Source organism: Panthera pardus, unplaced genomic scaffold (assembly GCF_024362965.1).
Source record: "Panthera pardus isolate Hobbes unplaced genomic scaffold, ASM2436296v1 HiC_scaffold_24, whole genome shotgun sequence".
NCBI classification, from domain to species: Eukaryota; Metazoa; Chordata; class Mammalia; order Carnivora; family Felidae; genus Panthera; species Panthera pardus.
In genome coordinates this window covers 46135214-46158547 of record NW_026526810.1, presented here as the reverse complement: position 1 = coordinate 46158547, position 23334 = coordinate 46135214, and the positions used below count along the sequence as shown (strand labels likewise).

The 23334-nt window shown below is 35.9% G+C and overlaps 1 protein-coding gene and 1 pseudogene across 1 annotated transcript in view; both read left to right on the top strand.

Annotated features, from left to right (window-relative positions):
* The window catches only part of USP8 (ubiquitin specific peptidase 8), a 76628-nt gene extending 53944 nt beyond the window's left edge, over positions 1-22684 (top strand). Inside the window, exons 11-20 of the mRNA XM_019442138.2 lie at positions 7718-8302; positions 10914-11000; positions 12873-12950; positions 13370-13632; positions 15124-15336; positions 15832-16042; positions 18097-18333; positions 19455-19597; positions 21555-21687; positions 21856-22684. Coding sequence (XP_019297683.2) covers positions 7718-8302; positions 10914-11000; positions 12873-12950; positions 13370-13632; positions 15124-15336; positions 15832-16042; positions 18097-18333; positions 19455-19597; positions 21555-21687; positions 21856-22041 — 2136 coding nt within the window. The 3' untranslated portion in view covers positions 22042-22684. The remainder of the gene's footprint in view (positions 1-7717; positions 8303-10913; positions 11001-12872; positions 12951-13369; positions 13633-15123; positions 15337-15831; positions 16043-18096; positions 18334-19454; positions 19598-21554; positions 21688-21855) is intronic.
* Positions 15465-15557, top strand: LOC128773180 (U6 spliceosomal RNA; annotated as a pseudogene).
* Positions 22685-23334: the final 650 nt, after the last annotated feature.

The window sequence follows — 23334 nt, the reverse complement described above, 5'->3', positions numbered from 1 at the left end:
TACTCATCCAAAAGAAGCAACTCTTCATCCATTCAAATTTTTTCATGAGATAGCCGCAGTTTAGTCACATCTTCAGGCTCACTTGTAATTCTAGTTTTCTTGCTGTTTCCACCACATTTGCAATTAGTTTCACCACTTAAGTCTTAAAATCTTCAAAGTCATCCATGAGGGCTGAGATCAACTTCTTCCAAACTCCTGTTAAATGTTGAAATTTTGACATCCTTCCACAAATCACTAATGTTCTTAATTTCATGTAGAATGGTGTATCCTTGCCAAGAGGTTTTCAATGACCTTCCTAGTTAGTAGGAATCACTCTCTATGCAGCTCTAGCCTCACAAAGTGAATTTCTTTAGTAAGACTTGAAAGTTACCATGACTTCTTGATCACTGGGCTGCAGAATGGAATGTTAACAGGCATGAAAACATTAATCTTTTTTTACGTTCAGTCAAAACTCTGTTTACCAGGTACATTGTCAGTGAGCAGTAATATTTTAGAAGGAGTCTTTTTTCTGAATAGTAGGCCTCAATGTGTGCTTAAAATATTCAGTAAGTCATGTTGTAAACAGGTGTGCTATCATCCAGACTTTGTTGTTCCATCGATAGAGCACAGGCAGATTAGATTTAGCATAATTCTTAAGGGTCTTAGGATTTTCGGAACGGTCAATAAGCATTGGCTTCAGCTGAAAGCCACCAGCTATATTAGCCCTTAATAAGAGAGTCAGCCTATCTTCTGAAGCCTTGAAGCCGGGCATTGACTTCTCCTCTCTAGCTTTGAAAGTCCTAGATGGCATCTTGTCCGGTAGAAGGTTGTTCCATCTATATTAATATCTTAGCTTATTTTTCTAGATAACTTGCTGAAGCTTCTACATTAGCACCTGCTGCCTTCACCTTGAACTTTTATGTTATGGAGACAGCTTCTTTCCTTAAATCTCATGACCCAACCTTTGCCAATATCAATTTTTTTTTTCCTGCAGCTTCCTCACCTCTCGTAGCTGTCATAGAGTTGAAGAGAATTAGGGCCTTGCTCTGAATTAGGCTTTGCTTATAGGAGTGTTGTGGTTGATTTGGTCTTAGGCTTTGCTTATAGGAGTGTTGTGGTTGATAGGGTCTTCTGCCCAGACCACTAAACAGCAGTAAGGCTGTTTCACATTCTTATTATTTGTATATTCACTGAACTAACACTTTAAAATTTTTTGAAGAGTTCCTTTGCATTTTCAATTTGGCTTTTTGATATAAGGCCTAGCTTTTGGCCTAACAGCTTTTGATATGCCTTCCTCATTAAGCTTAATTGTGTATAGCTTTTGATTTAAAGTGATAGAAACGTGACTCTTCCTTTCACTTGAACTAAGAGGCCATTGCAGGGTTATTTATTCATTGATCTAATTTTGGTATTGTGTCTTGGGGAATAGGAGAGGGAGAGAGATGGGGGAACAGCTGGTCCATAGAGCAGTCAGAACATCCACAACATTTACTAAGTTACATAGGTGTGGTTCGTGGCACCAGAAAACAATTAAAATAGTAACATCAAAGGTCAGTGGTCACAAATCACCATAATAAATATAATAATAATAAAAAGTTTGTGAAGTATAACAATTACCTAAATGTGACACAGAGACATGAAGTGAGCAGATGCTGTTGGAGGAATGGCACTAATAGCCTTGTTTGATTCACGGTTGCCAAAAACCTTTAATGTTTAAAAAACACAGTATCTGTGAAGTGAAATAAAGTGAAGTGCAGTAAAACAAGTTATGCCTGTAATCAGTCTGTTCACATTTTCTGTTCTCCTGAGTGAGTCTTAGAAGATTGGATGCTTCAAGGAATTTATCCTTTTTTCCTAGGTTGCCCAATTTGTTGGCATATAAGCTTTCATAATATTTTTTTTAAGTTTGTTTATTTATTTTGAGAGTGAGAGAGAGAAAACAGCATGGGCAGGGGGAGGGGCAGAGAGAAAGTGAGAGAGAGAATTCCAAGCAGGCTCCTTGCTGTCAACACACGGAACCCAACATATGGGGCTTGATCTCATGAACTGTGAGATCACGACCTGAGCTGAAATCAAAGAGTTGAATGCTTAACCAGCTAAGCCATGCAGACTCTCCATAATTTTCCATAATCTTCTGTAATCTTTTGTATTCCTGGGGTCAAGCTGTTATTTCCTCTCCTTCATTTCTGATTTTGTTTATTTGAGTCCATTCTTGTTTTCTTGATGAGTCTGACTAGAGGTTTATCAGTTTTATTCATATCTTCAAAAAACCTGCTCTTGATTTCATTGATCTTTTCTATTATTCTTTTACTATTTCATTTATTTCTGATCTGTTTTCTTCCTTCTGCCAGTTTTGAGCTTTGTTCTAGCTTATTTAGGTGTAAGGTTAGATGTTTTTCTATTTGAGATTTTTCTTGTTTTTTGATGTGGGCCTATATCACTATAAACTTCCCTCTTGGAACTGTTTTTGCTGCATCCCAAAAATTTTGGACCATTGTGTTTTCATGTTCATTTGTTTCCATTTATTTTTTTAATTTCCTCTTTGATTTCCTAGTTGATCGATTTGTTGTTTAGTTGCTCTATGTTTGTGTTCTTTCCAGATTTTTTTCTTGTAAATTGATTTCTAGTTTCATACTGTTACAGTTGGAAAAGATGCTTGATATAATTTCAGTCTTCCTAAATGTATTAAGACTTGTTTTGTGGCCTAACATGTGATCTGTCCTGGAGAAGATTTCATGTACACTTGAAAAGAATATGTATTCTGTTGTTTTGAAATGGAATGTACTGTCTATGTCTGTTAGATCAATGTGATCTAATGTGTCCTTCAAAGCTACTATTTCCCTTGTTTATTTTCTGTCTGGATAATCTATCCATTGATGTAAGTATGGTTCAAGTCCCCTACTATCATTGTATTATGATCAATTTCTTCCTTTATGTCTTGTTAATATTTGCTCTATGTATTCAGGATGGGTGAATAATATAATAATATAAATATATATAATATAAATAAAGATAAATAAAATAAGTAGGATGGGTGCATAGATATTTATAATTGTTTCCTCTCATTGGGTTGATCCCTTTATCATCATATAATGCCCTTCCTTGTCTCTGTCTTTGTTTTAAAGTCTATTTTGTCTGATAAAACTATTGCTATCCCAGCTTTTTTTTTTTTAATCCCTTCACTTTTTTTTTTTCCCTATCCCTTCACTTTTCATCTGTATTTGTCTTTAGGTCTAAAGTCTCTTGTAGGGAGCATATAGATGATTCTTATTTATTTATTTTTATTCATTCTGGCACACTGTGTATTTGATTGGAGCACTTAGTCCATTCATATTCAAAGTAATTATTGATAGGTATGTGCTTCTTGCCATTTTACGTTTTTCTGATAGTTTATGTAGCTCTTTTCTGTTTCTTTGTTCTTCTTTTGCTATCTTCCCTTGTTATTTGATGACTTTCTCTAACGTTTGTTTGGATTCCTTTCTCTATTTTTTGTGTATCTAGTACAATTTTTTGGGTTTTGTACCATGGGTTCATATATAACACCTTAAATATATAGCAGTCACACACATTTTATATTTCTGACACATTTTCCATTTTTATTTTTATATTTCTCCAACAATTATAAACATACTTGAATTTACTACTTCCATCTTAATCTTCATAGTAGTTTTAGATAATAGTTTTAGTGATAATGAACTCCTTTAACTTTTATCTGGGAAACTCTTTATCTCTCCTTTAATTCTGAATGATAACCTTAGTAGGTAGAGTATTATTGGTTGTAGGCTTTTCCTTTCAGCAATTTGAATATATCGTGCAATTTGAATATATTCAATTCAGCAATTTGAATATATCCCTTCTGGCCTTCAGTTTCTGCTGAAAGATCAACTGATAGCCTTATAGGGTTTCCCTTATAGGTGACTTTTTGCTTCTTTAAAAATTCCCTTTATCTTTAACCTTTGACATGTTAATTACTATGTTTTGGTGCACACCTCTTTGTTTCATCTTGTTTTGGGTTCTCTGCTTCCTGGACCTGGATTGTCTGTTTTCTTTAGGTTTAAGAAAGTATTGGGAGAGGGAAAAGTGGGTGATGGGCATTGAGGAAGGGCATCTGTTGGGATGAGCACTGGGTGTTGTATGGAAAACAATTTGACAATAAATTATATTTAATGTAAAAAAATAAAAATTAAAAAAAATTTTAAAATAAAGTATTCAGTTATATTTTTTCAAATAAGTTTTCTTCCCCTTCTCCTTCTGGTATCCCCATAATGCAAATATTAGTACATTTGATGTTGTCCCAGTCATACCTTAAACTACCCTTTTTTGTTTAAAATATTTTTCTGTTGTTCAACTTGATTTCTACTACTCTGTCTTCCAGATCACTCATCTCATCTGTTCTTTTGTATCTTTTAATCTGCTGTTATTCCTTCTAGTGTATTTTTCATTTCAGTTATTTTATTCTTCAGCTCTGAGTTGTTCTTTCTTATATTTTCGACCTCTTTATTAAAGTTCTTGTATGTTTATCCATTCTTCCAAGTTTGGTGAACATCATTATGACCATTACTTTGAACTCTTTATCAGATAGATTGCTTATCTCTGGTTCTTTTAATGAAGTTTCATTTTGTTCTTTTGAACATTTACCTCTGCCTCCTCATTTTGTTTGACTTTCTGTGTTTCTGTGTATTCTGATCCATCTCCCAGTTTTGAAGGCGTGGCCTTCAAATGTAGAAGGTACCCTGTGGGGCCAAGATGCACAGTCTCCTCTGGGTCATCAGAAGCAGGCACTTCAGGGGTATCTCCTATGGGCTGTGTGTGCCCTGGTGTGAATTGAATGGCTTAGAGGCCTGATCACAATTGTTTAGAACTAACACCTTCCCCCATCCCCAGCAGAACTTCTTGGGGGAGTGGGGGATTGCTGTCTTGGCTTAGGCTGCCCACCAGGTGTGGCTGAGCCTGAACTGCCTTGGATGGGTACCTGGCAAAGTATGTGTATTGGGCGGGGCCGATCCATAGGAGATCACCAGGTGGGGTGAATGGTGGCACATGGAGAGTATCAGAAGTGGTGCCTACCAGCATTTCTATTCCTAGAGAAAGTCTCTATAGATCCCTGCCCCTCCTGCACATACCCTAAAATTAGTTAATAAGTTTTCTTCACATATGGCCCCAGTGCTTTTCAAACTGTTGCCTCTCTGTTGGGTCTAAAAACAAGTGAATTAGTGGCTGGCCCTTTAAGAGCAGAGTCTCTGTGTCCTGTAGCTCTCTGGCTCTCCTGGAGATAAGCCCAATTGATTTTCATAGCCAGACATTGTGGGGGCTCATCCTTCCTATACAGGCCCCTTGGGTAAAGGTGCCTAATGTGGGACTTAAACCCCTCGATCCTCAGGGAGGACCTTTACATTTGTGATTATTCCTGCCATTTGTATATTGCTGCATAATGTATGTGGCTACTGGCTAGACCGTTTCTCTGCCCCTCCTACCTCTCTGAATGTGGCTTTTTATTTATATTTTTAGTTGTGAAAGAGCTGTTTCACTAGTATTCAGGTCATTCTCAGAGAGTTTGTCTATATTTAGTTGTAATTTGGTGTGTCTGTGGAAGGAGGTGAGCTCAAGATCTTTCTACTCCACCATCTTGATCTCCTCTGCAGCAGGCATGTTTTAACAATAATTACTTAAATGATTTTAAATAACCAGTGTATTACAATAAAAATGCAGCTTTTTTTCTCTACATTTTACTCAAAGGAAGGTAAACTAATTCTCCCTTATGGTTTTTCCAAAAGATTTTTTATAGCATTTATTTTTATTTTTTTCGTATATATTTCAAGTGTTTCATATTTGAAATGGATGTCATTTGATTTGTACAATAGGCTATGAATAGAAAACTTAGTCTTTTTTTATATCAAATGAGATGGTTTATTTCTTCATTTTTTTTTTTAAAGGTCTTCTACTTTTAATATTTTGGACCAAATCTTAAGACTGAACAGTATGTGATTAATTTTTCTTAACATAAACTTAAGAAATTGAAAAAAAAAAGCCTATGTTATTGTACTTCCTTTAAACTTAATCAACATGTTATTTGAACCATAATCCTTTTGTGACTGAGATATGTGCGATTTGTCTAACATATTCTGAGGATTTTCTATGTGAAAGACAACATGAAGGTTTACAGATATGATTAAGCTGTGAATTCTGTTTGATGTTTAGAAGGAGAAAGTTGTACAAAATTAGACAAAGTATAAGGCAGAATATAATTACTCACCAGAGCACAGAGCAAGGAGAGAAATTTTGACAGGGTATCAGAGAGATCTTCATAGAGAGGCAGTATTTTTATCTGGGCTATGAGTTCAATAGGATTTGAGGATGAAAGAGACAAGTAGATTTTGTGACTAAAGGAACAAAGCATGCTCTGGAACCAGTGAGTAGTTTTGACGTGCTTGGACACAGCTCTCTGTTGGAGACAGGCAAATGTGAGAGTAGATAAGATTGGAAAGATGGGCAAGAGTCATCAAGAGATACTTGGATCAAATTGGAGTTTTATCCTGTAGGCACAAGGAAAATTAAAGAATTTTAAAGGTGAAAGTAACATGATCATAGTTATAGTTTTAAAATTAGGGGGGAAATGGATCAAGTTGTTAAAATGTAGATGGAAACTTATTTTGGTTCCTTTCCATGGAACTTTGATTATCCTTATCCTTGTAGTGGTTCTTCACACTTCATTCTCAAATGTTGAAAAAAGACAATAGATTTTTAAAGTAAAGAGGTAAAAAGAGAAGTGAGGAGCAAAGGTATGATTTTTTCTTCACTAAAATCTTCCTATGGTATTAGTTTCTAGTTGCAAAACATACAATTCATTTTGTAAGAATACCATGCAAGTTGTTATTGGCAGATATTCTTATTAGTTATACTTGTTTCAGTAAATTTTACTCTCAAAAGAAATGATGTTAGGGTCATTTCTAACAATTTTGTAGAATTAATATGCTATTAAATTGAGGTAATAAACATTTAACGCACTAATTCAGGAATTTAGATAGTTTATTAAACTCAATTTGTATTTAGTAACTTAACTGTTGTGAAAACTGTTACAGAATATTTTATTCATTCCTTCAACAGCATATTTATTTACTGTCTATCAGGCACAGTCTTTACTCTCCTGGAGCTTATATCTTAGGAGGGAAGAAAGATTTTAAACAAGTTCCACTAATTGGAAACAGTGTAGAGGAGATGTTGGCATGGACTTGGTTGGTGCTGATGGAGAGGGACAGAGGAAGAAAATCATCAGACTGCATAAGGGCAGGGGAGGACATATGGAACTCAGCTTTCTGGTTTGAGCTATGTTTGGATAGTGGTTACATCCATGAGATAAGGACAGTGTTAGTAGGGGGAATAGCATGTATTCAGTTTTGGCCATACTTGGTTTGTGGTGTATATGTGAGACGCTGACATGGAGATACTGAATAGGCAATTGGTTATGTGGAAATGGAACTTTAGGTATGTTTTAGGTGAACTCTTCCATTTCCATATACAGAACATATCATGGTGTATTGAAAGTATGGAGTCAAGTAGGAAGTAAGTGCCAAGTGCCTTTTGAGAAATCTTGACATAGGGTAATGTTATAAATAGATGTTCTGGCAAATGTTGTCTCCACAAAGGTGATGGTTCTTTTATAACAACTTGATTTCAAAAACTGAGGTTACATTCCTGGATTTTGGCAAAAATATTCTTGGCTCTGTTTTTGTTAATATAGGTTGATCGTACTAAAAAACCAGCAGTCAAATTGCCTGAAGATCATAGAATAAAATCTGAAAATAAAGATCACGAGCAACAGTCTTCTCAGGATGGAAAAGTTGTTCCTGATCGCTCCACAAAGCCAGTATTTCCCCCTCCAACTGCCATGTTAACAGATGAAGAAAAAGCTCGTATTCATGCAGAAACTGCTCTTCTAATGGAGAAAAACAAACAAGAAAAAGAACTTCGAGAAAAGCAGCAAGAAGAACAGAAAGAGAAACTGAGGAGAGAAGAACAAGAACAAAAAGTCAGAAAGAAACAAGAAGCTGAAGAAAGTGAAATCACCGAGAAACAACAAAAAGCAAAAGAAGAAATGGAAAGGAGAGAAAGTGAACAGGCCAAGAAAGAAGATAAGGAAACCTCAGCAAAGAGGGGCAGAGAAATAACAGGAATAAAAAGACAAAGTAAAAGTGAACATGAAACTACTGATGCTAAGAAATCTGCAGAAGATAGGGGTAAAAGGTGTCCCACCCCAGAACTGCAGAAAAAGTCAGTGGGAGATGGACCCCATGCCTCTGTGGCAGGAGATTCAAATTCAGGCAAGGTAAGCAGAAACAAACAGTACAAATTGCCAAGTAAGGGAAATAAGATGTTATATGTAAGAAGTTGATACCACTAGCATTCTATAGATAAGGGCAGACCTTTTAAGTAATTTTCTAGTGGGTGATAGATTTATACTGATCTGTCTACATTTACTCACCTATTCTTTTGGTTGGCTGGAAATGGAATTGCTTTTTTTGTCTATGAAATGCAGTATGTGTTAGCAATTGAGATAACTAACTACATACTTCATTTTTATATGTGATATATGATCATCAGAAGACTAGAATGAAATATAATCTTCCTCTCAGTATAGAGGAGTTAGGTGCCAAATATGTATATGGTAGTAGAGTTTGTATTTGTTTCATATATGTCCAAAATCAGTAACATCTAAATGGCCCAACATTTATCTTTGTGTATAAAGATTTTTTTGGTTACATCTTTGTCCTTTTGTTTATTGCTTCATCTAATTAGTAATATTGGCAATAATCCCATTAATGTTGCTTTTTTTTCTGCCCTTGGCTATTCCCCAAAATTGATTCCCATAATTTTGAGGAAAATTTTTTGTTGTTATTCTTTTTTAACCTAATAATATCATATGTGCTTTTTATTTTTTTCCTCTATTATACAATTAACAATGCCTTTCCCTTTTGAACAATAAGTTTTTATAATAGCAGGAACAGTTATAGTCCTTTTTGTATGCACGTAAATAGAAATAACGTTCTTGGTAGTGTAGAAAATGACTTTGGATGGAAGACAAAATACTATATCTTTACAGAATGTCTACCGTTATAACTTCTGAAGCAGCAGTTCAGGCATATGGCAAAAATAACAATTTATATTAATGGCACACTTATTCAAGGAACACTTAATCTAGTAACCTTAACTACCAAAAATACAACTCTCATATAAAAACCTTCTAAACACCAAAAGTTAGGGAAATGAAGCTCATGTACTAAAACATTCTCACTTTATTTATGGGAAACTCAGACTTGTTGAGCTCTTCCAATTTTAATATTATTCATTAAATATTACTTAGTAGTAGTTACTATACGCCAAGGATTTTTCATACGTTATCTTATCCTTCTAATGATAAGCCCATGAGATATTTAATTTACAAATAAAATTGAAACTTGGAGGTTAAATAATTTGTCTAAGGGCCCATATTCAGTGAGATTCCAAAGCTACTTCCTTTCTGTCTTGCTTCACTTAGAGATAGGCAGTCATAAAGAACTGAACGCATTCATATTTCTGGGGTCATTTACTATATAGGTGCCAAATAGCCCTGCAAATCTAAGTAGCCCCAAGAATATCACATTAGTTTTTGACATTTCCTGTGATATATAACACATTGAAAACAAGATTGTATTTATTATATGGTCCTTTTAAAAGTAGGTAACATATATAATTTATTCTAAATAAATTTTATTAAATTATCACAAAGATTTAGAAGTTTTTACTTTACTGTAATTTTTAAATGAACTATAAAATTAAAGTGAAAAAATTTTAAGTTTATTTATTTTTGAGAGAGAGAGAGAGCAGGGGAGGGGCAGAGAGAGGGCAGGGGAAGAGAGAGGATCCCAAGGATCCACTGACAGTGCAGAGCCTGACATGGGGCTCAAACTCAAACCGTGAGATCATGTACTGAGCTGAAATCAAGAGTCAGAAGCTTAACCAACTTAGCCACCCAGTGTACCAAAGTGAATTTTTAAGGAACTCATGATAGGTTCCAAGAGGATATAAAATAGGTTTTGTACTTTTGAGTATTGTGTATGAAACTCCTGTTATCTCTTCATTCTCTTCAGGGTGTTCATTTTGGGAGAACATGACTGCTTCGAAGGTAACATCATATGAGATTACAATAAAAGGATAGTGTTCAAAAGAGGCCATGGTGACTATACACTGATGACCAGCATCATGTATTAGGAATCAGTGCTTGCTTCCCAATCCACTGTGATTTGCAGCCCACCCCCATTGATTCATCAGTTTCTTTTCTTCTTTACCGTTAGTGTCAGGAAATTCCACATGGGCTGTATCACCTTTAATTAAAAATATCTATACTTTGAGGGGCACCTGGGTGGCTCAGTCGGTTAAGAGACCAACTTTGACTTAGGTCATGATCTCATGGTTCGTGGATTTGAGCCCCGCGTCAGGCTCTGTGCTGACAGCCCAGATCCTGGAGCTGCTTTCGATTCTGTGTCTCCCTCTCTCTTTGCCTCTCCTCTGCTTGTGCTCAGTTTCTCTCTCTCTCAAAAATAAGTAAACGTTAAAAAATCTATATATATATAAAAATATCTATACTTTGACAATAAAATTAAATAAACTTTGGGTGCCTGGGTAGCTCAGTCAATTAAGTGTCTGACTCTTGATTTCAGCGCAAGTCTTGATCTCAGGGTTGTGAGTTCAGGCCCTGCAGTGGGCTCTGTGTTGGGTGTGGATTCTACTCTTAAAAAAATTTTTTTTTTCTAAGAAACTTTCAGAAGTGTCACTTTTTTTCTTCTTTTATATTTCATTCGGATGGATTTACTTGTATTAGCTAGTGGTTGATGGGTAAGTTTTTATGGGAGGAAAGTTAAAGTTTTCTTTAACTTCTAAAATTTTAATAATTTTTACAGCCTGTTAAGATTAAAGGACAACCAGAAAGTGGAATTCTAAAGACTGGAACTTTTAGAGAGAATACAGAAGACACTGAAAGGAACAAAGTGAGTAGTAGTTCATTGGGTGGGGGGGGGAAAACATGGATTATAACCACATGGTTGTCTTTACCATATTGTCATCCTCCATCTTAAGATCTACTTTCTGAGGAAATCTTTGCTATCTTTTATAGCTGTTTTTTGTTTATTTTTACATATTGATCCATTTATATACTAAAGGGAATGAATAGATGTGGGGCACCTGGGTGGCTCAGTCGGTTAAGCGTCTGACTCTGTTTCGGCTCAGGTCATGATCTAATGGTTTCGTGAGTTCGAGTTCCGCATTGGGTTCTGTGCTGACAGTGTGGAGCTTGCTTGATATTTTCTCTCTCTCTCTCTCTCTCTCTCTCTCTCTCTCTCTCTCTTTTTCTTTCTTTCTCTACTCCTCCCCCGGTCATGCTGTCTCTGTTTCTCCCAAAATAAATAAATAAAACTTAAAAAAATTATTTTTAAATTTTAAAAAAAGGGAATAGATGTTTGTCTTCCTATTTAAAGTACAACAGTGTATTCTCATTTTATGAAATTAGAAAATAAATTAGAAAATACCTAGGCCTTACTACATGATCCAGAAATTCTACTTCTAGGTATATACCCACAAGAATTGAAAGCAGGACCTTACACACCTATGTTCATAGCAGTATTATTCACATAGCCAACTAGCCAAGAAATGTAAGCAACCCAAATATCCATTGACAGATGAATGTATAAACAAATGTGATATATACATACAATGGTGTATTATTTAGCCTTTTTAAAAAGGAAGGAAATTCTGACACATGCTACAACGTGGATGAATCTTCAGGACATTTTGCAAGTGAAATAAGCCAGTCACAAAGAGACAAATACTGTATGATTCCATTTATATAAGGTGGTTGCCAAGTAGATGGAAGTGAGTTTAAATGGGTGCAGAGTTTTGAGTTTTGCAAGATGAAGAACTTGAAATTGGTTCCACAACACTGAGAATATACTTAATGCCACTAACCTGTACGCTTAAAAATGGTTAAAATGACAAATCTTATTTTGTGTTACTTTATCACAATTTTTGAAATATTTAGGTCTTATATAAGACACCTTTGCTTTTGTTTTTATTTAAGAGTTTTATTGAGGTAATATTTGCATACCATAAAATTCACGCATTTTTAGTGTACAGCTTAGTGGTTTCAGTTCAAAGGTGTGAAGCAAGTATTTACTCAATCCATTTTAGAACATTTTCATCACACCAGAAAGATCTCAGTGCCCAATTATAGTCACTCTCTGTCCTTACCCTAAAGCCACAAGCAACCATGATCTACTCTGTCTTCATAGTTAGGTCTCTTCTGGACATACCAGATAAATGGAATCGTGGGTGTGTGTGGGTGTGTGTGTGTGTACATACATATGGTCTTTTGCATTTGGCTTTTAACTAGTATAATTTTTTGAGATTCATCCATGTATCTGTAGTTTATTCCTTTGTATTTACTGAATAGGATTCCCTCATGTGGGTATACTACATTTTATTCATTCACCAGTTAATGGATATTTGGATTGCTTCTGCTTCTTTTGGGCTATTATGAATAATGCTGTTGTGAGCATTTGTACATAAGTCTTTGTGTGTTTCATTTCTTTTGGGTTGATACCTAGCAGTGGAAATGTCTGTGTTTTTTGTTTTTTAAAGAAACTTAAAAAACCATCATCATTATAGGCTTGTGCATATACACATTCCTCTTCGCCTTGCTGTGGCAGTATTTGGACTTTGAGACAACATACAGAGTTATTCATTTTTAAACTTCATTTAAAAAATATTAAGGGCAGCCAACACAGGTTTTTTGGTTTTTTGATACAAATAGCTTAAGTTTGTGTATGGCAAAATTTAATTGATTTTTTTTTTTTTTTTTAAACCAGGCTCGAGAACCTTTGACAAGAGCACGAAGTGAAGAAATGGGAAGGATCGTACCAGGACTGCCTTCAGGCTGGGCCAAGGTAAAACTCAAAATTAGCACATAAATAAATAACATGGTCATGTGTTCTTTTTTATAAAGCTTTTTTTGTTTATTCTATGTCTTCTCTAATGCAGAGTCAATTCTGTTTCTTCATGGTGGAGGACATAGCCCATTCCCCTAATTATAGCAGGATTGGATTTCTCAGTATAACCAATCTGAGATGCTGGCTACCATATATGAACATTTCTGGCCTTTGTCATTTAGAAGCAGTGTATTATTCTAATACCTAAAGTTCTTTGGAAGTTTAATCACAGAAGTGATTATGACCATCTTATTCAAATTATTGTAATCCAAAAGTAAACTTAGCAATAGAATACCCTTGAGTGATTTTCTTTAGTTTGTAATGGTCATTGTTTTTTGACCTGTTTTGTTTTTGTTTTTGTTTCTTTTTTATCTAAGTTTCTTGACCCAATCACTGGAACTTTTCGTTATTATCATTCACCCACCAACACTGTTCATATGTATCCACCGGAAATGGCTCCTTCATCTGCACCTCCTGCCACCCCTCCAACTCATAAAGCCAAGCCACAGATTCCTGCTGAGCGGGATAGGGAACCGTCCAAACTGAAGCGCTCCTACTCCTCCCCAGATATAACCCAGGCCATTCAAGAGGAAGAGAAGAGGAAGCCAACAGTAACTCCAACAGTTAATCGGGAAAATAAGTAAGTTTATCCTAACTCTTAGAACTAGAATAATCTGCTATATTTGAAAAGTTCTACTCTAGACATTTCAGCTTATTAAGATCAGGAAGTCAGAAATTTCTGAGGGTGGCTGTTCTAGCCATTGTTATGTAGCACAGAGGAAAAGTGAATGGATTAAATTCCTTGGTTTTTATCCCAAGTGCTAACTTAAATTTATCAGGAAGGTTATCATAATCCGTATTAATGTAGGTATAAAAGAATATATATTATTTTATTTTAGGGCAGCATGATATAGACTCCTAGAAGTTTTTCATAAATCTCCATGGTCCCTAAATCTCTCTTTGAGGACCATAATCTGTAGGACTGTTGAGTTTGTTTTGTTGCAGCTCTCAAATTCCAAACTTTTTTTTTTTTTAACTCAGCCGAATACTGTGGGAGTAAACTTAAATAGTGTTAAAACAAGTATTGTGGTATCAGTTCCTAATCCTTATTCTGTTCCCTTTTTTTTTCATTGCATTTCTGCTATTCTCTTTATAAGTAGTTATCAGTAGGTTCAATTAAGTTTCCCAAATCAATATCTCTGTTTAGATGTTTTCCTGGTGTGATCCCTCTAACGCTCCTGGTTTATGATTGGTAGGATTGTGAGGAGATAATTATCAAATCTGCTTATTGTAATCTTTACTTTTTGGGGCAGGGGGATAGATGGAAATATAAATAAATGGGTTTATGTTAGGGCTGACTATTAAAACTGGTAAGATTTAATTCTTTTTTGAATCATCATTGGGGATTGTTTTCGTTTTGGTTTTAAAGATTTTTTTTGAGAGAGAGGGAACATGACCATATGCATACAAGTTGGGGAGAGGCAGAGAGAGAATCCTAAACAGGCTCCACACTGTCAGCACAGAGCCTGACGTGCAGCTCAATCCCACAAACTGAGATCATGACCTGAGCCAAAACCAAGAGTTGGACCTTAACCGAATGAGCCACCTTGGCGCCCCTCATTTTAAATTTAAATAGCCACCTGGGGCTAGTGTCTACCACATTTGTCAGCATATCTCTACACTTCAGGTAATAGTACCCAAATAATCCCTGCCTCTTTTGAGATTATTCCACTGTAAGATATTCTTTATTCTTTGTTTGGCCTCCTGGTTGAGTTCAACATTTGGTAATGCTGAACTTCCTAGGATTACTTAAAGGAATTTGAAAGAGCCTTCTCTACTAGAAGTCTCTGCCTGTTGATGAGAATCCAGGGACTCTATCTCCGGGTATAAGAACAATAGACCCCCCCCATAAGAGGTTAAGGTACTGTTTCATGGGAGGGTCACAAAATACAACCAGTGTTACCTAGATAGTAAGTGTCCTGTAAGACCCAGTACCTTTTGACCTATTAACTCTTTCCAAGATTACTGTGTACTGTGATACCAATGGTGGAGTTTACTGCCATTTGTAATATGAACCTTAATTTTAGATGCCATGCATTTTAAGACATTATGTACACTTTTTCTTCCTCAGGCCAACGTGCTACCCTAAAGCTGAGATCACAAGGCTTTCTGCTTCTCAGATTCGGAACCTCAATCCTGTTTTTGGAGGATCTGGACCAGCTCTCACTGGACTTCGTAATTTAGGAAATACTTGCTATATGAACTCAATACTGCAGTGCCTATGTAATGCTCCACATTTGGCCGATTATTTCAACCGAAACTGTTACCAGGACGATATTAACAGGTAAAGAAATTTCATACTTTTTGCAATATAATATTAGAAGGACGATCTAACTACACTTTCTTACCACCCAGCTCCAGAGAGAAGTCAAATTAGGAAGGGGGGAAAATATCTTTAAGAAAAATGTGAGAGTGCTCGCTTTGGCAGCACATATACTAAAATTGGAACAATACAGAGAATCATGGCCCCTGTGCAAAGATATGTGAGAAAAGCCCCCTCTAATTGGTAAAGGACAGGTAGGCAAAGGCAGAACCTCATATAAACTGGAGCCTGTTGAGGAGAAGGAGACAGTACAGGATTTGCAGCCCAAAAGAAGCCAGTTGGCGAGGTATAATCAAAGTAAGAATCAGATGAATATTTGGTAATAAACCTGTGATTAAGTAAACATTTTAGTGTTGGATTACAGATACGAAGAGTTTAATGTTGACCTCAAGAACCTGCTGTACCTTGACCTTTTAAAACTTCCTTTATTGCTGTTTTCTAATTTTATTTGCAAAGGTCAAATTTGTTGGGGCATAAAGGTGAAGTGGCTGAAGAGTTTGGCATAATTATGAAAGCCCTGTGGACAGGACAGTACAGGTATATCAGTCCAAAAGACTTTAAAATCACCATTGGGAAGATCAATGACCAGTTTGCAGGATATAGCCAGCAAGATTCACAAGAACTGCTTCTGTTCCTAATGGATGGACTCCATGAAGATCTAAATAAAGTAAGAAATTTGATTTTTCTAAGTTGTAAAGGCTCTTTAAGGTTGCTCAACACTGTGATCATTTTTATAGCAATTTAAAATTATAGTTGGGGTGCCCGGGTGGCTCAGTCAGTTGAGCATCCAACTCTTGGTTTTGGCTCGGGTCATGATCTCATGGTCGTGAGTTCAAGCCCTGCATTGGGCTCTGCGCTGACAGTGCAGAGCCTGCTTGGGATTCTGTTTCTGCCCCTCCCCTGCTCACTCTCTCCGTCTCTCTCTCTCTGTCTCTGTCTCTCTCTCTCCCTCAAAAAGTAAATTAAAAAAAAATTAAAATTAAAAAGTAAATTTAAAAAACTAAAAATTAAATTAAAATTAAAAAAAATTAAAAATAGAATTATCTTATGATCCAGTAATTCCAATACTGCGTCTTTACTCAAAGAAAATGAAAACACTAATTCAAAACGATATATGCACTTCTATGTTGATTGCAGCATTATTTACAATAGCCAAGGCATGGAGGCAACCCAAGTGTCCATCCATGGGTGAATGGATTTTTAAAAATGCGGCACACACACACACACACACACACACACACACACACACACTAGACTGTGTGACACACTAGAATGTCACTCAGCCAGGGCCCCTGAGTGGCCCAGTCAGTTAAGCATTGACTCTTGGTTTCAGCTTAGGTCATGATCTCACAGCCGTTAGATCGAGCCCTATGTCAGGCTCTGCACTGGGTGTGGAGGCTGCTTAAAATTCTCTCTTCCTCTTCCCCTCTCCCTGCCTTGAGTGCACGTGTGCTCCCCCTCTCAAAAATTAAATAAGTAACATGTTAAAAAAAAATAAAATTATAGTTGGTGATTGTTCAGTAGTAGTTTATTCAAATCTAGTGACTTTGTACTAAGGTAAGAAACTATAAAACAAATATATCTGATATGTCTAATATTTGAAAAGTATGTACAATTTTTTTATATTTGCTTACTAAAATGATAGGTTGTGAGATATTGTAAATGTTGAAATAGTTGTTAGAGATACTCTGTGACCACATGTATGTGAAGGTGAAATCATAAATATTTTTTTTAAGTTTATTCATTTATTTTGAGAGAGAGAGAGCATGCACATGTGCTTGAGTGGGAGAGAGGCAGAGAAAGAGGAAGAGAATCCCAAGCAGGCTCCACACTGTAGCACAGAGCCCCACACAGAGCCCGACGTGGGGCTCACGAACCATGAGATCATGACCTGAGCCGAAGTCAGTTGTTTAACTGAGCCATCCAGGTGCCCCAAACATAAATTTTACAAAAGATTAGCTGTAGAGAGCTTGAACATCTTTATTATTGTATATTTATATATTTTGTATATGTTTTATCAGTTTTATAGTTTTTTCTAAAATAAGAATTACCTCATGTAACCAAAGGATTCATGTGAAAAGTTGAGACATGTATGTCTCTAATACCTTTGGGATCCCTGTTACCATTGAACATACATACATACACACAGACATACATGTGTATGTATAAATACGTGTTTTGTGTGGATATATGTGTGAATATATATAGGATATGTGTATATCCATCCACAAGCCTAGGACAACAGCTTGCAGCGGTGTATGGGATGTCTTCTCTTTTCAAAACCAGAATTTCAACTTAAAAACAGTTAATAAAATATACTTTTATTTAAAGTTTTTATTTGAATTGCAGTTAACATTCATTGTAATATTAGTTTCAGGTGTACAGTAAAGTGATTCAGTATTTCCATACGTCACTCATTCAACACCCGGTGACAAGTCCACTCCTTAATCCCCATCACCTAAAAAAAAATGTATTTTATTAATTTCTGTTTAGTAAAATAAGTCATACCCTTCTGATAAAGTGGGATTTTGGGGGAGGATTTTTGGCTGGAATTTTTTTTTTTTTTTTTTTTTTTTTTTACCTCTGAATGAGATTAGAACTCCTTTATGAAAGAAACCAGAAATGTTTCTAAATCTGCAAAGTGTATTCAATATATTCTTTTAGTTTTCTATTTAAATGATGATTTTGAGATATTGATATAAATTTTAATATTATTTCCAGGCTGATAATCGGAAGAGACATAAAGAAGAAAATAATGATCACCTTGATGACTTTAAAGCTGCAGAGCATGCTTGGCAGAAACATAAGCAGCTCAATGAATCTATTATTGTTGCACTTTTTCAGGGTCAGTTCAAATCCACAGTACAGTGCCTCACCTGTCACAAAAAGTCTAGGACATTTGAGGCCTTCATGTATTTGTCTCTACCATTAGCTTCTACAAGTAAATGTACATTACAGGTAAGTTTGAGAGAAAATGATTTGCTGAATAAATGCTGTTTCTATGCATACAAAGATGGACTTTATTCAGCAGAGTTTGTACTTTGCCCCTATAAATGTTTTGTAGGTAAAACACCTACATAAATTTTGTTTTAATTATGTTTATGTGTATTAGAAAATTTTTTAAAAAATTTAAATTACTCTTTCAGAATTCAGGGCACCTGGCTGGCTCAGTTGGTTAAGCATCCAACTCTTGATTTCAGCTCAGGTTATAATCTCACAGTTTGTGATTTTGAGCCCCGTGTCAGGCTCTGTGCTGACACTGTGGAGTCTGCTTGGGATTCTCTTTCTGTCCCCTCACCCACTTGCACACTCTCTCTCCAAATAAATTAACTTACAAAATTTAAAAAACATTTTAGGGCACGTGGGTGGCTCAGTCAGTTAAGCATCTGACTTCAGCTCAGGTCTTGATCTTGCAGTTCATGAGTTCAAGCCCTGCATCGGACTATGTGCTGACTGAGTAGAGGCTGCTTGGGATTCTCTCTCCCTCTCTCTCTGCCCTTCCCCCACTCACACTTCCTTTCTCTCAAAATAAATAAACTTAAGAAAAAAAATTTTTAAATACTTTTCAGAATCAATAAATGTTTTTAAAGTTTGTATTTTGAAGAAATAAAACTTCTATTTTAAAAGTTAATTTGAAAATTGCATATTGACTTTAATTAGATTCCCTTTTTATAAGAATTTGCTCTATGTGGGGATCAGATAAATAGCCTGTTTTCTACCCAGTAACAGTGTGATTTAGCTAGCTTTTTGATACCTTTAGTGTTAGCTCCCTTGAGAATGTCATTTCTTCCAGTAAGACTTCCTGAGGCACCAGGCAGAGGTGGCTCCTGTGTGCATTCAGGATGCACAGTCCTGCTTCCCTCTGTCATGGGCAGCGCCCACCACTCCCTGCACTGATTACTGTTGGCTCTCCCCTCTGGGCTCCCCACTAGGTCGTAAACTTTATGACAGAACTATTTTCTGCTAGTTACCTGTTGTGTCCTTCATACCTGGCAGAATAACTTACTGAATTAGATGCTCAATGATACTGTGTTGAAGAAACGAATTAGTGACTAACTACTACTTGTTTTTGCCTCCAGGACTGCCTTAGATTATTCTCCAAAGAAGAAAAGCTCACAGACAACAACAGGTTTTACTGCAGTCATTGCAGAACTCGACGGGACTCTCTAAAAAAGATAGAGATCTGGAAGTTGCCACCTGTGCTTTTAGTGCATCTGAAACGGTAAAAGGAACACATTTTTCTGCAGTTTAGATGAAGGAAGTCTTAAGTTGTACTTCATTCTAAGTCATTTTGTTGCATTGCCTGCTAAGGTGTATTACAAAGGAAGATTATCTGGTTAGGGAAACAAGGCAGAAATGAGGAGACTCCAGTTCCTTACTTTAGTGTTTGCGAGAACAGCAAAATGACAACACGGTACTTTCAGGTCATTTCATCTTTTAAAAATTAGTGAAATTTATTGCATTTCAAATATAAAATTTTACATCATAAAAAATCCAAGTGAAAATGTATAAAATCACACAGGATAACTCTAATACAAATGATAAGTCAATAAAATTTATTGTAAACTAAGAAAAGATTTAATCCTGTGCTGAAAATGAGAATGCAGTTTTAAAGAGAAGATGTTAAGGATGCCATTGCTGGGTGCAGATATTTTTGTCCACATTTTTCTAGCCTGTGAAAAAGGTCTGGCCCTATAATAGATGGGATAATAGCAAGAGAGTTGTAAAATCTGTCCCAGATGTTGTCTTTCGATTCTTTTATCTTTATGGAATCCATTCATGGAGTGATAACTATGAATCATTATTTTGAAAAACTTTTTAAAAGGAAGTTTCATCTTTTTATTGAGAGCTGTAATTTTTGTCTCAAACGAAGCATTTCTATTTTAATTATTTGTTTCATTTTGTATTATTGGAAATTCTTAGGCAATTACTTTTGTTAGTTTCTATATTGACGTGTTCAAATTCCTCACGTAAATTTTCTACCAGAAACTTGTTCCATCAGTTTTTCTCTTCTTGAGGATTGTGGAGGTACAGATAAACATTCTATAAATGATTATACATATGTTAAGATTTCTAGTGCTGTGTATTAATTCTTTGGAGAATACAGGTATCTAAAAATGTAAATGGTTCAGAATTCAGTTTTTGAAAACTAATTCTGAAATAATCTTATCGCACCAACCAAAGTACCAGTATTTCGGTGTTTAAAGGAGTAGAGTATGTCAGTATAATGGAATGCCATTACAATTCTCCCCTGCTATCCAAAAGTAGAGTGTTCCTGTGAAATCTTTCATAAGCCAAAAGGGTGTAAAGCAAAGAAGCAGTTACCATTAATTTATATAGAAAATCTTTCAGTATTCCCAGACCCCCAAAATAACCTTCTCTTAGACTTTTCTAATACCTTAGGACACATCTTGCTTAACAGATGCACAAAACAGATCAAGATAAAACACAGGTACGGGCAGACAATTCAAAGCTGTGGCAGCTTGACACTGAGTATTCTGGGAAGGAGCATGGTGATGCCACTTTATCTACTCAGCAGGGTGCCTGCTGCCTCCAGCAGCCTACTGCAAACAAACGCTGCCCAGTGCTGCTTTCCCCTTTTCACCTTTTTTCTTAAAAGCAGAAACCTTCTTTGGATTTCTTTTAGGTAGCTAAAACAGGTACTCATGGAAGTCTTGTAAAAATGAAGTGGCGTAACACCAGCTTTTGAAAAGCAGGGGATCCCTGTGTAGTCTGTGTGCTTATGATTTCCAGCTTCAGTTTCCCCAAAAGTACAGTCTTAACAGCTAGAGCAGCCCTCCTTAGTCTTTCCTCTGTACTCGTATGGTAGTTAGCATTATAAACCTGGGTCTTCATAACTTTTTACCTTTGCAGAAGACTCATCGAACAGTTGTCGCTGGCCTACGGGTCAAGGGACCCAGGTGTGGCTCTGTCTCCACCACCTTAGCTGTTTGACTGAGGGCAGGTCATTTCATATCTGCTCATACCTTCATTTTCTCATTTGTAAAGTGGAAATGAAGCCAAATGTCTTTCCAGGTCCCTCCACCACTGAAATTCTGAGTGTGTTTGAAATGGATTTTCTGGTCTCAGCTACAAATCTAGAACATTAATGAATGAATTCAAGTCTTTCCAGTGTTTGTGGTCTCTCAGTTTAATTGCTATCCTGTTTCACTCTACAGTTTTTCCTACGATGGCAGGTGGAAGCAGAAACTACAGACCTCTGTGGATTTCCCATTAGAGAATCTTGACTTGTCACAGTATGTTATTGGTCCAAAGAACAATTTGAAGAAATATAATTTGTTTTCTGTTTCAGTAAGTATCTTGTTGGAACTAAATCCTTTCTCTTTTTCTAAGCAAACTATAAAAATAAGAGTTTCATGTGGTTCCTTAACCTCATAGGAAAATAACATAAAGCTTTGAAGTATTTAAAATATGACAATAATTTCAGTTTGAACTGATTTTCTATCTTGTTTGGCACAGAATCACTATGGTGGGCTGGATGGAGGCCACTACACTGCCTATTGTAAAAATGCAGCAAGACAGCGGTGGTTTAAATTTGATGATCATGAAGTTTCTGATATCTCCATTTCTTCTGTGAAGTCTTCGGCAGCTTATATCCTCTTTTATACTTCATTGGGACCACGAGCAACTGATGTAGCCACGTAAGGAGAAATAGGTTCTAAGCTAGTTATCTTTTAAGAAGCTGAGCAACACAACTCTTGACATGCTTATAAAGATACTGGATAAATACAGCTGGCCATTTAGAGGAATTCTAAGACCGTGGGAGCTGTGTTACTATCACCATATACTTTAGGTCAGTGCCATTATCGAAAAACTGACTAATATTTAACGAGTATTGCAGTTAAGCACTCCTTACAGGTACCATTTATTTCAAAACCTTTATAGTTTGCTCCAAAGTTAAAATAATTAGCTAAGCATTATTCTTCTCCTGGTCTAAAAACCATTATATCCTTTCTTTTCCTTTTCACTGTTATGGCCTTTTCACATTTCTAAATCCCAGCTTGATCTATGAATACTCTAGAATGATGTAAAGCAGATAGGAATGTATGTGTATATATTTATTGCACACTTGCACATCAAATCAATGTACATAGTATAATAACGTGGTCCTTGTGTGAAGCCTAGAACTCAGAGGACTGTTTGTTTTTCCTTTTTCTTTTGGCCTATTCTGAGTAACTGCAGTGCTTTCTTAGGGAAATGACAGGGCAAAGCTATTTTTTTGTTGGCTTTGGGCTGTATTTGTGCACTAAATCTTTATTCTAAAAAATAAATGGAAACTTTTCTTTAATTTTTTAAAATGAGAATTTTCATTTACACCTACATTAAAATCTTAATGAGAAAAATAATTTAAAACCCTGTAAGTGTTCTGTCTTTTTTTATCAAACCATTTTATATACACACACATTTTATCCTACTATGTGACTTAAAATTTAGTTCACTTATCCTGTTGTATTAGGACTTGATTTTACTCTTCCTTCAACTTGACCCAGAACTGCATAAAGCACTTATTTAGAATTCTCAAGAGTTGGGAATCAGGATTAAAATTAAAAGGGATAGGGATCGGGAATGACTACAGAATAAACTGTATTAAGAACCACATCTTTGCAAAGTGATGTATTAAAAGAGAGGAGCTGAGAATGTATTATTTACCTCAGACTCAGGTGCTATAGATGAAGTCAGTAAAAACTCCCCATATAAAAATATGATTCTAGAAGTTGCTTCTGAAAGATGCCACTATGAGTAAAGAGGAGTCTTGAATCCTGAGGTTGGCATCTTTTCATATTCTGCAGTTGGTCTAAGAATCTTAGAGTTCTTGGCTAAATTATCACATCAATGAAATATTTCCAAATCATAAGGTCACAGAGCCACTTGAACAAAACTTACTTTGTTTAGCTCCATGAAGTATCTTTGGAGAATACTTTGTTGCATATATATAAT